The sequence below is a fragment of the Oryx dammah genome, unplaced genomic scaffold, assembly GCF_014754425.2.
Source record: "Oryx dammah isolate SB20612 unplaced genomic scaffold, SCBI_Odam_1.1 HiC_scaffold_8, whole genome shotgun sequence".
NCBI lineage: Eukaryota > Metazoa > Chordata > Mammalia > Artiodactyla > Bovidae > Oryx > Oryx dammah.
In genome coordinates this window covers 11,827,186-11,842,142 of record NW_024070192.1, presented here as the reverse complement: position 1 = coordinate 11,842,142, position 14,957 = coordinate 11,827,186, and the positions used below count along the sequence as shown (strand labels likewise).

General features: G+C 59.0%; 1 protein-coding gene across 2 annotated transcripts; it reads right to left on the bottom strand.

Moving 5' to 3' along the window:
* Window positions 1–1,218: 1,218 nt before the first annotated feature.
* HGS (hepatocyte growth factor-regulated tyrosine kinase substrate) lies at window positions 1,219–14,831 on the bottom strand. 2 transcript variants are annotated; one of them, XM_040244812.1, is made up of 22 exons: window positions 14,707–14,831; window positions 13,190–13,274; window positions 12,784–12,859; window positions 12,308–12,400; window positions 10,616–10,739; window positions 9,243–9,295; window positions 8,779–8,847; window positions 8,000–8,124; window positions 6,762–6,840; window positions 6,597–6,695; window positions 6,415–6,510; window positions 5,760–5,798; window positions 5,542–5,682; window positions 5,389–5,448; window positions 4,717–4,927; window positions 4,158–4,330; window positions 3,873–4,013; window positions 3,613–3,790; window positions 2,803–2,936; window positions 2,609–2,728; window positions 2,340–2,429; window positions 1,219–1,905 (listed from the first exon to the last, which is right to left on the bottom strand). In XM_040244812.1, exons 1-22 carry the CDS (start codon window positions 14,741–14,743, stop codon window positions 1,795–1,797), a joined length of 2,334 nt encoding a protein of 777 aa, XP_040100746.1. In that variant the 5' UTR covers window positions 14,744–14,831; the 3' UTR covers window positions 1,219–1,794. The 2 variants fall into 2 exon arrangements, with proteins under 2 accessions (XP_040100746.1, XP_040100747.1); XM_040244813.1 differs by having other exon boundaries at window positions 1,221–1,905; window positions 4,717–4,924; window positions 14,707–14,829.
* Between the last annotated feature and the right edge of the window lie 126 nt (window positions 14,832–14,957).

Sequence of the window (14,957 nt, the reverse complement as noted above, 5' to 3'; positions counted from 1 at the left end):
CCCGACGGTGGCTGAACTGGGCTCTACCTGCCGAGGGGCGAATGAAGCCAAGAGAAGACTGAGACCCAGCACCAGGGTTCGTTCGAGTCGGGGAAGCGGACTGGGCCCTCAATACGCTAGGGACGACGGGCAGGGACCTGACCCTGTTGAACAGCACAGTGACACCTGCAGCAGAGTCCAGGCATATGACGTTTGTGCTGCCGCAGGACACGCCCGGGCATCCCTAGTGCCCTTCCTCCTAAAGTCTGTTCCGGGGGCCCGGCTGCCGGTGGCCTGTGGTCATCTGGCGGGAGGGAGCTCCCCGGCCCTCTGGGCCGCCTTCTCTTCGGTCTCCTGTATCTAAACGTATATCTTGCAGGCCAGCTCAGGAGCATATTTGGTCCTTCCGTCCTGGCCGCCACAGTAGCGAAGCCGCCGCCCTCCGCTTGAACCAGACCCGCAGCTAGCTAGAAACTCTGCTTGCAGCGTCTGCTAAGGGTTGTGATTGAGCCCGGAAGGGGTCGAGGATGGGGTCCTTGGGAGCATTTGTAAGCCTGGACTCTTGTCTCCAGCTGCCCAGATCCTTTGCACTCTTGCCTCTTAGTGCAGCTCCCAAATATCTGGCACATGGGGTGTCTCCAGCCCTTCGGGTCCTAGGGCCTTTGCTCCTTAAATGCAGCAGGGGACATTCCCCTCTCCTCCTGTCCTAGGTACCAGGTGATCTTCTAAGAGCCCAGGGATAAGTCCTGACTTTAGGTCCAAGAAGGATGGGCTTCCCTTTGCCCAGCATCTCTGTGATCCTGGGCCTGCTTTTGACCTGAGCTCTGAGCCCATTAAACTACTGCATTGCTTCATAGAAGAGTTAAGGGGAGTCACCCAAGAAGTTTGCACACTTAGTTTATGAAATGTACTGAACCCTGGATGTGAGAGGCCATGAGTCTATGCTGTCATAAACATTTTCTTCTAGGCTCCAATTCTGACAGTGCAGACTCAGACTAGAGCCCAGGCCCCACACGTCTCTCTCAGAAGTCAGGGCAGCTGGGTTGAGTGGGCACAGGTCCTTGGTGCTCAATCTCAGGAAGGAAGACAACCCATCTCAAGGCTGAGTAGCGTGCACCAGTTGAGACTACTGTGGAGCTAGGCCTGCGCAAGGGGCAGCTGGCCTGAGAGGAGGCACCCACACACCCACCCAGAACTGAAACAGCTGCCCAGCACTTTCCCTCTGAGCAGACACCCTGATACTTGTTGAAAGACATTTTTATTATCGCTGTTCCATTCCATCTACTCAGGGCACTGGATAAGATGGCAGCTCAGAAGCAGAGAAGCTGGAGACAGGCCCCACCCTTCCTGTGAGGGCCAAGAGCATCCCTGCTGACAGCCTGGGGGGCCATGCTGGAGAACTCTGGGGAGCACTCACGCTAGTCACAGACCATGGCCTCAACGTCTCCCGGGTGGGGATGGGAGGGCATGAGCTGTGTGGGGCAGAGACCCCACTCTGGCCAGCCCTCACAGAACCTGACATACTGGGCTGGGGGCTTCCTCTCAGGGAAGGTCCTTCCCTTCCACCCTCCTCCCCGAGGCCCAGCCCTGGGGAAAGGAGTCAGACACGAACTTAAGGAGCCAGAGACAAGGATGGGGCCTAGAGGGACCAGGAGCTGGCAGGCAAGGACAAAGATGGTGGAGGGCCAGAGTGAAGGGACACCCCACCCACGCAGAGGGGAGAGCGCGAGGCAGGAGGACCACGCTAGTTAGAGATGGAGGCGGCAGTTTTGGAGAACCGTAGTGTTACTCTAGATGGGGAGCTCCCAGCCGGGGTCAGTCAAACGAGATGAGCTGGGCTTCGCTGCCCTGTGCCGGCGGGCCCTGTGCTGGGGGCTGCTGGGCCACTGGGGGCTGCTGCTGAGGAGGGCCGCTGGAGGGCGCCATCTGTGGGCGGACACACAGGCCAGTGGTCTGTCTTCCCTCTCCAGGCCCCAGCCTCCCCATCCTCTACCAGCTCCTCTCCAGAACACTCCACAAACCAGCCTGGCCCAGTATTTAGGCCCCTCAAGCCCATGATCCCCTTGCCTTCCTCCAGTCATCATGAACTCCCTGTCCTCTTCCTGTCCCCAGCAGAGCCCACGCCCCAGGCATTCTGGATTCATGTCTCTGGAGCTGAGTAAATGGGACCTTGGGCTTTTAAGTAAACATAGGATTTTGACACCCAACAGCTATTGCTATGTGTCTGTCCTGGTCCTGCCTGAAGAGCAGCAATCCTGGCCCACGCCAGCCACACTTCCCAGGACAGCCCCACTGCAGACGGGGGTTCCACAGTGAAGCCTGTCCCGTCACGACCCACGGTGGTCCCAGGAGAGGCTCACCTGCTGGTACACGGGCTGCTGCCCTGAGATATAGGGTTGCTGTGGGGGCGGCAAAGGTGCGTCTTGGCCGGGGAGGGTCGGCATCAGATTCTGTGGACAATGAAACAGCCCCATGCTAAGGAAGCAGCTCTGTAACCAGGTAAATGCCAACCAGTAGAGAGGCAGTGGCGGGGACATGGGGTGGTGGGCAGTGTGTGGAGCCTGCCCAGCATACTCCCACCCCCAAAGGCCCTGCTCCTCCCATCTGAGGCCCCCCGACAGCCTCTCACCTGCATGCTGTAAGGCTGGTAGCCCATGGACACTGACTGGCTCCCCATGTAGCCCATCGTACCAGACTGTGGGGGCTGGGAGATGGCTGGGAGACTCTGTGGGGCCTGGGAGGCCACATTCTGTGGAGGAGAGAGGTGATGGGAGACGGTTGGGCCTAGGGGCCTTGTAGGGAAGGGGCAGCCTCCCCACCTACCTGATAGCCCTGCGTGGGAGTAGGCTGGTATGATGAGTAGGCTGGGCTTGTGGTGGGCCCTGTGGGGCCCTGCGGGGCTGCCTGTGCACCAGCCGCCCCTGCTGGGTACATGTAAGCACTCACCATGCTGGGGTCTGCAGGCAAAGAGGAGAGAGCTCAGAACTCTGAGGATGGGGTAAGGGACGGGGGTTTGAGTTTCCCTTTTCCTTGTGACTTACAGAAATAAGTTTGTGTTTCACATTCTCACAAAAGAATAGTAAGTGAAATCAACAAAGACAGGAAAGGACCCACAGAAAGTCACACTCTCAGAAGACCAGTCACAGCCCAAATGAGAGGTGGTCTCCAAGACAACAGGTCAGCGGTCTTTAGGAAGTCAGTGTCACAGAAGCCCACAGAACATTCTAAGAGGGAGGACAGCTAAACAGGGGGTGGGTTTCCTGTTGGCACAGGTGAGGCCCTGGGGCTGTGTGAGCACGAGCCAGCCGCGGATGCAGTCACACCAGGGCCTCCGGGCTCCTCGTCTGGTGCCTGTGCCCAGGCCCTGCGGAGCATCCTGGTCTAGCAAACACAGAGGCCTCTAGTAGTAAAGGGTGTCACACCCGCCACACCCCCTAAATTGGGTCAGAAGAGAGTGAGTGTAGGTTGAGTGTGGGGAGAGTGTGAATCTGAAAAATGCTGTGTACTGCTCTGCTGACTGTTCTGTAAGTTTGTGATCACACCAAAACAACAAAAGAAAGAAAGGGTAGTACTGGTCTGGGGTTCGTCTTGGCTGTTGGTCCCCCACTCTCCTGCCCCAGCCCGCTCCGTTACCTGCTACGGCTGCTGGCATGCTGGGGTAGGGGCCGCTGGCAGCCGGGGCTGGCTGACTCATGTACATGGTGTGCATGGGCGAGCCCTCCACTGAGCCAGCCGGGCTGAAGGTGCCCGCAAAGCTCGCCGGGCCGGAGGGCTGGTACAGCACACCCCCCGCCGCAGGCACAGCCTGGAGCTGGAGACAGAAAGACTGCTTTCAGGGCACTTGTCCGTCACCAGGGTGCCCAGAGGGACCGGGGCGTGTGGTGGGCACGTGCCTGGGCATAGGGCAGGGAGAAAGCTGGCATCTGGGCCCGCATCTGGATGGTCTGCTTCTGCTGCTCCAGGCGCATCTGCCGCTCCTTTTCTTGCTCCTGCAGGCGCTGGATGGCCAGCTGCCGCTGCACCTCCAAATATTCCTGTGGGCCACGAGGCAGGCGTCAGGGCTGGCTCTGGCCCCACACCCCACAGCCGGGCAGGCCGCCACCGCCCCCACACCCCACGGCCGGGCGGGCCACCACCGCCCCCACACCCCACGGCCGGGCGGGCCACCACCGCCACACCTGCTTCTTCTGCCGCATGATCTCCAGCTTCTGGGCCAGCTGGATCTGGCGCTGGCGCTCAGCCTCCTCGGCTGCACGGCGAAGCTTCTCCCGGTGCTCCTCCCGCAGGGCACTGAGCGCCCCCCGGGCGTCACGAATCTGTGCTAGCTTGTCCTGCAGTCCCTCGTAGTATACTGTGGGGAAGGGGTGAGCTGGGGGGCCTTGGCATTGGCTGGTACACGAGCTCCCCAGCAGTGGGCACTGCTGCCCAGCCCGGCCTGGGAAATGGCAGGGTGCAGCTGGCATAGGGGCTCCAGGGCGGGTGGACTCACATGCACCTGTGTGGCACACATACATACACATACACACTCCCTCCAGCTCACTGTGCTCAGTGGGACACCTGCCACTGGGACTCCCTCATGCAGAGCCCAAGGTCCCTCGTGGCAGCCCTGCCCACACCACCCAGGCGCGATAATGCCTGGCCCAGTAGGTACCCACTGCCCCTAGTGGGTGTGGCAGGCCCCTGATGGGAGCCCCTGAGGCCTGGAGGGCCATCTGGGAGGGTGCGCGTGGCACGTACGCCTGCGCTCATCCAGCTGGTTGAGCAGCTCTAGCAGCTGGGGGTGCATGGTGTTGATGGACTGGAAGAGGGACAGCACGGCCGAGTCGTTGGTGATGCTGCGGCCCCGCACGTGGTTGCTCTTCATGCGGTTGACGAAGGTGGTGACGGCATTCTGCAGGGCCTTCAAGAACTGTGCGTGGCTCTCCTCCGACTCCCCATTCTGGTACTGCTGCCAGGGCACAGGGAGTCTGCCTGAGCACCTCCCACACCCCCAGCCCGAGTGGGGACAGGGTCCCTCTGTCTGGCTGAGCCAGGTGCTGAGCTCTGAGCTTGCTGCACGACTGACTGGGTCCTCCAGGGGGGTCTGCGAGAGGCGCCCTCAGCACCCGGTTCATAAGGGAGGAAACGGAGGCCCAGGGAGGCTCGGCTTTTGCCCACAGGCACAGTGTGGCTGAGACGAAGCTGTCCTGGCCCTGGCCTCTTACTCCACAGGGCACCAAAGAGCAGAGCCCCAGAATATTCCAGCCTGTTTGGGGTAGACAGCAAGGAGCTGAGCAGGGCCAACCCAGAGACGTTCAATGGAGAGCTGTAAGTGACAACAGCCCACCTCTGGGAGGTCACCGTGAGTCTGGCGCTCTGCACTCTGGGAGGCCAAGTCTGCCCCAGCCCAAGGAGGGAGTCATGGCTTACCTCACTAAAGGCAGCTCCGGCTGCAGTTACAGCCTGAGGGTCTGTCTCTGGGAGGGAAGTCTGTAAGAGACCAGACAGTGAGACTCCATCTCTGCCTATCCTGGTGTCCTCTCCCAAGGGACCACAGTCCGAAGCTTGAGAGTGGCCCCTTACCTCCACGTTGGCAGGGATTGCGTGTCCCTCCCCAGGCTGGGCCGTGGGCTCTGTCAGAGGTACTGGCGCGGACGGCGTGGGGCTCTTCCGAGCCTCCTCCTGCTTCTTCTCCCAGTAGTTCCGGTTCAGGTACCGCGCAAGCTGCACAGGCAAGAGGGGGTCACTCCCAAGGGCCAGGAGGCAGCAAGGTGAAAGCACCACACTTGGGGCATCCTCACCTCGGGGTCGATGTCCTCAGCCAGAGGCGCCGACGAGTTCTGGGGAGACATGGTGGATATGAGAGGCCACAGGCCGGAGCAGAGGCCTGGATGATATAGCCATGAGTGGACCCTGCAGACTGGCCAAAGCCTGTCCAAGTGCCAAGGGACTCCGTAACCGTAGATGGGATGCAGGGTGCTGCCCCACCAGCCCTCCCACAGATAGAACATAGGGTCGGGTGGGCAACTGGCAGGGCTTCTCTCAGCTCTACCCACAGTGCCCTGCAGGGTTTGCAAATGACTTTCTAAACCTCTGCCCCACCTGCCACCTTCCTCCTTTTTACAGAAAAGAACTCGGTCCACCTCCAGCAAACAGACCTGTGATGGCCTCACAGGAGGCTAGAAAAACAGAGCACCTTTGACCCAAGGTGTCCCCAGCTCCTCCCGCTCGGGGGGGTATGGAAGACACTGGGGTCTCGACGGTGAGGCCTCCAGCCCTTGCAGTGTCCTCTGCTCCACCAGGGTCCTGACCAGGGAGCTGAGACCTGTGGGCACTAGGCTGCCTCTGCCCCTGCCCAGGAGACTCAAGCATCCCTGCCGAGGCACAATCACCTGCCCTCCCATCCCACAGGAAGGGGGTCTAAGCCACTGGGGCTGAGCTGAAGGGCAGGCTCACCACAGGCGAAGAATACAGGCTGCTGGCAGGGGGCGCTGAGGAGGCCACGGGTGTGGGTTCCGCCTTGGGGTACGCGGTATAGGCCGACTTCTGCCTCTGCGGGATGACCAGGAGGGTGTCCGAGGTGCATGCCGCAATTTCCTGAGCACCCCCAGACTCAGCAAGGCTGCCCACCCGCTCACCATCCGCTCCTTCTCCTCGGCCTCCGACTGAGACAGGGCCAGGGCCAGCTGCAGCTCCTCCTCTTCCTGCAGGGCTGTCTCGTCCCTTTTGGGGGGCAGCTGAGGATGACAGGACGGGGTTAGCGGGGCCAAGGGTCAAGGCGCCCCCAGAGGCCCGGGCAGTACCTGCGATTGCTGAGACAGCGGGCTGGTCAGGTACTCCGGGGGCAGCTCCGTCGTCGAGGCCGCTTTTCCCTCAGCTTTCCTGGAGGAGACAGGATGCCATGTGTCACTGAGTGCTGTATCCCACCCCCATGTGTTCTTGGAAACAGCCTGGGGCTCCCCTCTGACACCCTCAGGGAACGAAGACGGGGGTTCCACAGACCACACTCCAGAGAAAAGCTGGACCCACGAACCAGTTGTCACCTCTGGGCTGCAGGGCCCTGGGGCAAGTCACTGGCCTAAAAGACAGCCCCTTTCCTGGAAATGGGGCTCAAACACCTGCCACGCTGCGGCTTTCCGCAGAAAAGACTTCCCAGTGGAGCAGTCTACAGATACCACTTCCCCAGGAGATCAGATCCTATCACTGATGCTGGGAAGATGGACAACATGGGCTCCTGGGCCAGCCACACAGAGCCTGACTGTCACCACAAGGAGACCCTGGACCCAAACCTAGAGATGTGCCTCAAACAGCCTTGGCCCCTCAGTGATGTCCTTGTCACAAAAGAAAAAGATGCTGAAACTTACCAGGTTAGAGAGCTAAGGAGGTGGCTGGGTCCTAACAGGACCGAACCATCATGGGATGTTACTGGGACTTGGGAACCCTGAACAGAGACTAACCACACTGATGCCAAATGCCCCAACTCGACAGCTACCAGTAGGCTCGTGGGAAAAGTTCCCCTTGGGAAGCACACTTAGGAGTGGAGGGGAGAGGGACAGGGTGCCTGAGGCTCACTCTTGACTGGTTCAGGATACAAGGTGTGTGTGGGCAGTCAGGCCTGGGGTGGGTGGGTGGGGGTGTGGGGGTGTGTGGGGGGGGTGGGAGTGGGGATGGGGTGTGTATGTGTGTGTGTGTGGTGGGTGGGTGTGTGTGTGTTTGTGTGATGGAATCAATGGGGCTGCAGAAAGGCAATTCATTGTCGTGGGGTGAGGGCCTGTATGTGTGTGCACGCGCGTGGGGTGAGGGCCTGTGTGTGTGTGTGTGTGTGTGCACGCACACGTGAGAGGGGTGAGGGTGTATGTGTGTGACGGAGTCAACGGGGCTGCAGAAAGGCAATTCACTGTCGTGGGGTGAGGGTCTCCAGGCAACTCCTGTGTCTCTTCTCCCAACACTTAATAAACAAACCCGAGCAACTGGCCAACAGGACTCAGACCTAAGGGCCCTGCCTGGCACTGCCCTAGCTCCAGTGTCCCAGGGGACTCACTTGTTGAGCTGCTCGTAGCAGGGCTCACACACCCGCACCTCCTTCTCGATGCCGAACTTGGGGATGGTGGAGTACTTGGAAGAGCACTTGCCGCAGAAGATCTGGCCACATGCCCGGCAGTGGTGCTGTGACACAGGGTGGGTCAGGGAGGCCTGGTCAGCCACTTTTCACGACCACCTTCTGCCCAGCACCACCTGCTGCAGGAAGTGCCAGGCTGGGCCTCCCAGGTTGGGGTGGGCAGAAGGTGGGCCTGGGAGGCCACAAAGGATCTGGGGGAACAGGGCACACTCGCAAGCTCTCAATTATAGCCTCTACTTTGAGGAAAAGTAGTCAAATTAACAAAAAAAGTTCACAGAAGAACACATAAGCTGTCCTAATAAATAAGTTTTGCTGGACAATGAGTCTGGGGAGTCTGCTCAGATGTCCCAGGCCCCAGCCTTGGCCACGGCTTCAGTGAGCAGAGGGAGGGTCCAAGCCGGACGAGCCAAGTCAGCTGAGGAGACTCAGCCGGGGGCTACTGGCCGAGGCAACGCAGACCCAAACCCCTGGGCATGGGGTGCTTGCATTCCCCAGGAGTGCAGCCTTGCCTGAACTTTGCCTGAGGGCACTGACCACGGGATACAGACCCCAGATGACCTCACTCCCCAGGCCGCCAGGTCCCAGTCCAGAGAGAAAGGGCCTGCTGTGTGCACAGTGGCCTTGGGATGACAAGTGGGAGGCCTGGGGTCTGTCCCAGCCAGGCGGGGAGCTGGGGCCCTCCCTGAGGCAGGCGCACTCACCTTGCGGGTCATAACCCCAAACTGCACCCGGCACCGGTGGCACTCCTCGGCATCCACCCAGTCAGGGGCCTGGGGACGGGCAGAGTCAGGTCACACGCCCCTTCCCTCCCTGGCCACCCCGCTTTCCACAAGGGGCGCAGGGGCTGCAGCCAACCCACTGCAGACAGGACTCGAGGAAGGATCTCCCTCCAAAATGGTCTTCTTTTCTTTCTAAAGACCTGACTGCAAGACTTCCCACAGCTTCGGAGACAGGGAAATATTTAACTGGGAACCACAGCCCTAAGGCACCTTCAGCCAGGTTCGTTCCTCAACCTGCAGACAAAGCTGCATATTCTACTTAAAGGGCATTCTCATGTTGAGGTCAATTAGCAGCTCATCTGCTCCCAACAAGCCCAGATCCCAGGGTCTCCCTTCTGCCTCCTGCAAGCAGCCTAACTCCTGGACCCAGCACCCCGTGAACTCACTCTCTCCGCAGCAAACATGGCATCACTCTCCTTGAACTCTGGGAAGACGTGTCCTGGAAAAGGAGGCCCCTGTTACCACCGAATGCTGCCCTGGTGTGTGAGGCCCTCAGTCTCACCTGTCCTTACCCATCAGCCCTGAGGCCTCTAGCAGTCACATCCCAGCTCTTGGCGTCTGCCTCCCCGAGCAGACAGAAGAGGCCCAGAGCCTGAGGCGGCAGGCAAAGTGACCTCACACTGCACATGGGTGTCTTGGGGCGCAGCTCAGCCAGCCTGCCCCACAGCTGGGGTGGCTCCACGTGGCCACTCAGTCCTGGGGACCACACAGAGCCAAGCCTTGCTCCCACCACATCAAGGCCTCGCAGGTCTTTCCCGGGCCTCCCATCTGGCTCCTGGCCTGCCTTCCAGCCAACCACACTTCCCAGAGCTTTTAAACCAGAGCTTTTTTTTTTTTTTTGAGCCATGGACCCGTTGAAATCCAGTAAGTCTTTGTTTTTTGGTTGGGTTTTTTTTTTTTTGCCCATGCTGTGTGACTTGTAGGATTTAGTTCCCCAAAGTAAGTAAGTAAGTAAGTAAAGTCACTCAGTCGTGTCCGACTCTTTGTGACCCCATGGACTGCAGCCCACCAGGCTCCTCAGTCCATGGGATTCTCCAGGCAAGAATACTGGAGTGGGTTGCCATTTCCTTCTCCAGGGGATCTTCCTGACCCAGGGATCGAACCCGGGTCTCCCGCATTGGTGGCAGATGCTTTAACCTCTGAGCCAGCAGGGAAGCATAACCAGAGATCAAATCTGGGTCCCTGACAGCGAAAGTCCAGAATCTTAACCAGTGGACTGCCCGGAAATTCCCTCCATAAACTCTGGATGTTCCTCTCATTTCTGAAGTTCAGGAATTGAGTCTGAGACCAGCTTATTGACCTGGATGGTCCTTCATCACATAGTGTCTGCACAGTCCTGCCCACCCTACAACCAACAGGCAGTGCCCTTGCTCCCACTCCGTGGCTCATCTTGGGGTCAGAAGACCTGGCCCCACCATGCGGCACAGGTGGGAGAGGACCCAGCCTGCCCTCTCACCCACACTGGGTGGGAGCACCAGGAAATCTTCCAAACATGGCCTGAATGCACTGTCTCCTTGCCAGAACCTCAGCATCTCTCCACAGGCACAACAACAGGGAGGCCCACACACTGGACCTGAAGAAGCCTGCCTCAGCTGCCACAGCCCCGCTTAAGACTCTCCAAGTCCACTGTCCTCAGAGCACAGTGCCGCCCCCAGCACAGCCTCCCTTGGGCCAACCTGGTGTAGGGCAGCCCCTCAACTCCTGATGGTGCATCCCAAGCCCGGGACTGGACCCTCTCGCCCCCACCCTCGTGACTCACCTTCCACCTTCATGATCTGGTACGTGTCCTGGACCACCTTGTACTTGGGCTCATTCCGGAAGGCGTGTGCCCAGGCCTGAATCAGGTACAGGATCTTGTTCCGGACGTTTACTTCCACCTGCCTCTGTAGGCAAGGGAAGAAGGAAGATGATGAGATGGAGGTGCCAAAGAGATATCTCAGAACAAGGAAGCAACTGGCAGACCCCAACTGGAGACGGGGCCACGTAGGGAGCCACTCTCCAGATCCAGGCCTCCTCCAGGAACCCCATCCCCAAAGACAAATCCATTCCCCCTGTCTGTCGACTAAGGGCCTGCACTGGTCTCTAAACGCCTAGAGAACCTGGGGAATCCCTCAAGTGAAGGCTCTCCCACCTGTACTGTCTCATCACCACCTGTCTCTCCCCATCTCACCCCTGTGCTCTACAGGACCCTAACTACCCAGGGAGCCCCTCAGCCTGTGACCCACTCTGGGGCTGGCTAAGGCCAGCCACCAACAGGCAGAGCCAACCGAGCCTGGGCTGAAGGTGCAGACGCACAGTCAACCAGCTCCCCACTTCCAGTCACAGGCAGCCTAGACAGGGGATGAATGGCTCCAGAAAGTTCCCCACATACAAGGCCACCACCTCCAGCAGATTAAAGCACAACCAATCCCACTTCTAAAGCTCTCTTGATGATGTACACACACAATGCTCAGGACAGTGGGTCGAGAAAGTTGCTTCGAGGAGACACCACAGCTCACATGCCAGAGTTCCTGCTCTTTTTTGTAATCTGGGTCCAGTCAGTGGACCCCTCTCCAGGTAGCCCCAGCCCTCCAAGGACTCAGACCCCGTGCTGTGTGAACAGGACACAATCATGCCCACACAAAGAGGGCAGGCTCTAATTCTTCTTCTGTCACCCAGGACAGAGGAGGGGCTGGCCAGGCCTCCAGTCAGGGCTTTGGAAAAGTCCTGCTGTCAGCTCAGCCTCAGATGGGCTCCAGGCTGCGAGGCCTACAGGCATCCAACAGGCCCAGGTCACAGTGGTGGTGGAGTTGGTGCTGGAGCTGTGCTCCTAGGTTGCCACCTAGGGCGGCCTCAGCTCTACAGGATGCCCTGCACCTCCAAGAATGGCTGTACCACCCACTCTACATCATACAACCCCCTGGTGTCACTGCCCACGTCACAATCCCTATAGGTGGGCAGCGAACCTGCCCTGCTCGGATGATCCCTTGAGGCCCTGGAGGACTTCCCTCCTCTGCCTTGGCGGGTGGGGTGGGGGGCGGGTTCTGGCATCCCTTCTCTGTTGCTGTTCCCCAGCTCTGCCTCCACAAACACATCAAACTCACATGCCTCCCTGCTCTATGCACGTCTTTTGGGGATCCCAGGTCTCCACTCACATGCTCTGCCATGGCCACACGCACACTGTTCCTCGCCACCTTCTCTGCTACTCAGTGAGCATCCCCTACCCTTCAGACTCAGCTCCTGCCCTCCAGGAAGTTTTCCTCACCTTGCAGGAGGAGTGGGGTCTTCTCCGCACTCCCAGATGCAGCCCTGCCTAGCTTCTGGGAAGGCCTGACCTCTCCAGGCAGGGATCACAAACACTTGCCCTCCAGCCCTCAGCACTGTTCCTGACACAGGTGCCAGCAAAGCCCCAAAAAGCCCTTGGGGTGGCGCACCCTCACATGGGCCTCTCTGCTCCCTGAAGAGCACCCACCTTCAGCAGCTCTTTCAGCTCCTCCATGGTCTGCTTGTTCGCCACCTCATCATGGACTGTCTGGCCGCAATTCTTGACCACAGACTCCATGACCTGCAGACCCCAGGGCGGGGAAGACTTAAGCTGCAGGTCAGGGCAGGAACTCCCCCTCCTGGACAGGTCCACCTTCCCCACAAGAAGGTGGGCCTCAACAGGGCCCTCAGACCACCCAGTTGGATAGGAAAGCCCACAGAGCAGTCTCCAAGGCTAGCAGCAGCCAGGGCTACACCTGTTCCTTTTAACTCTATGTTTTATCACCAAGGACAGACACTGGAGTCAACCTCAGGGCATACACGTGTCAGTCTCAGGTGGAAGAGTGGAAGCACTACTCCCAGCCCAGCCCAGCCCAGCCCTCTGTCCCTGGTGCCTCCACTGTTGGCAGTGCGCCCATCGCTGCCACCCCAACCAGGGCCGACTGGAGTGCAGGGTCTGATTACCTCTAGGGCGTACAAGGCCACGTGGGGATTCTTATCATTAACTTTCTTCTTGATGGAACTCACTGCATATTTTGCCCTGACAGAAAAAAAGGCATTGGTAAAAGCAAACAGAGGAAAAAAAAAAAAAGAAGAGAACAGCTTCTAAGACTGAGGAAAAGCCCATTGGCCATCTGGTTCTTGAGACCCCCTAGGCAAATGTCCAGGTAACCATGCACTCCCAAACTGTACAGGAAAAGTCCTTTAACTGTCCTGAGACCTCAAGAGCCATAGCACACAGGCCACAGAGTACTCCATCGGGGCCCAACATGCTCAGCTTCCATCAGGGCAGGATCTTGGAAGATGAGTGGGCACCAAGCAACCCCAGCCCACGGTGCGGCCACCCCCCTGCTCCCGACGGCGCACTTACTGCGTGTCCCCCTGGCGGATAAGGTCACAGATCTGGAGGATGGACTCCCAGTCAGTCTCCAGAAGAAGCTGGCTGGTCGCTTTGTCTAAGGCAGAAACACACCATTACAGGGGCTCATCCTGCTGGGTGATCCCCTAGCTGGATCCCCAGCTCAGCAACAGACAGGAGGAACTGCCCCCTTCCCATTTTAGACTTCTGGACCAAACGGAAAACTACGTGACCATCCTCCTGACACCTGACAATAACCGTGGAAAGCACTGTCCTTCCTGAAAGACACTGTGGGCTTTTTGCACACAAGTGCTGTTCCAAACACTTTACGCGAACTCACTCAACACTCACACAAACCTTAAATATTAGGGGATATTTCCACCTTCTCTGTGGACAAAGAAACTAGGTGAGAAATGAAGAGAGGTAAAGTCACTAGGCCTGAAATCACACAGCTTGCTGGGGTGGAACCAGAATTCAACACTAAGCTCTGTTGCCTCATCCCTCAGAGTCCCTGGTTTTCAGAAGCTTAGCCTGTTTCTTTAGCTCTCAGCTGTGGCACTGCTGGAGAGACATAAAGCAGAGACCCCAGTCCTCTGCCTCTGTGTTTTGTGGCGTGCAGACAGGATTGACCTGCCAAGTATTCCCCAATGACCACCTCTAGTTTACGTCACTGTGGCCTCAGACACACAAATGAGCGGCTCAGGGGCTGCTCTCCCAGTTCAGTCAAGACCACGGTCCCTGGAGTCATGCAGAAGATCAAAAAGGATCTGACAGTGACTCCTGGATTGATCACTGAAGGGCTGAACCATCTCATGAGCTGAGTTCCTCAGCCCAGATAATTCAACGAGCAACAAAGAGGCCTCATCTGAGGTCCCCCCGAAATCGCATTTGAGGAAAAGGGAGGCCAGGTTCAGGCTGACCATTCCACTACCCAGAGCACCTGTCCCAAACACAGAACAGTTTCCTGAAGGAGAGTGAGCTTGTCCATAAACACTGATTTTCCTTCCTAAATCCTGTGACTTCCAGGAGGTTCAGAAAGATCAGCTATCCACCCCAACAGAGGAAACGCCTTCTTAGCCCTGGCGCTTCTTTTCAGAGCCCAGTGGAGACATACAGCGCAGGTCTGGATCCCTGGGGAAGCAGCGCTCCGAAGAGTTGGCAGGTCCCAGGGAAGACACTGCTGGCTCCACCCTTGGGGCCCACGTATGGGTCAGAATCCCCAAATCCCACGCAACCTAGGTTTTTGGCGGGGAGAGAGGGTCTACTGAGACTTTACTATTTCACTGAGTCATCCATTCTCGTGACTCAGGACGTGAGGCCCGCTTGGCCAGACGCTGGGAGTTACTTCCCCAAGCTCCTGGCCGGTCTCCTGCGCGGACCCTCACTCAATCGGTCGGCGCCAGGCCCTGCGCCCAGGACCGCCGGGCCTTATGTCGCCTGCGCGCCCGCCCAGGCCCGAGTCGCGCGGCGGTCGCCCGGAAGCACTGGGGGCGGGGGTCTTTCCCACCGGGGAGCGGGGGCAGCGTTACCTAGGAGACGCTCGAAGGTGCCACTGCCGCGCCCCATGGCGACCCGGGACCCCAACCTGACGCCGCGGTGATCCCCACTGCTGGCCGGCGCGCCCCCGACTTCCGCTTCCTCCTGCCTCTCAGACGCGCGCACGCGCACGTCGCCGGCCAGCCCGCGAACCGTGGGGAGGCGGGTCTTTCCACTCGCCCCAGACGCTGGGCGCCAATTAGATCGCGCCTACTGAGACGGTTAGTGTCGGGAGCCAATGAGC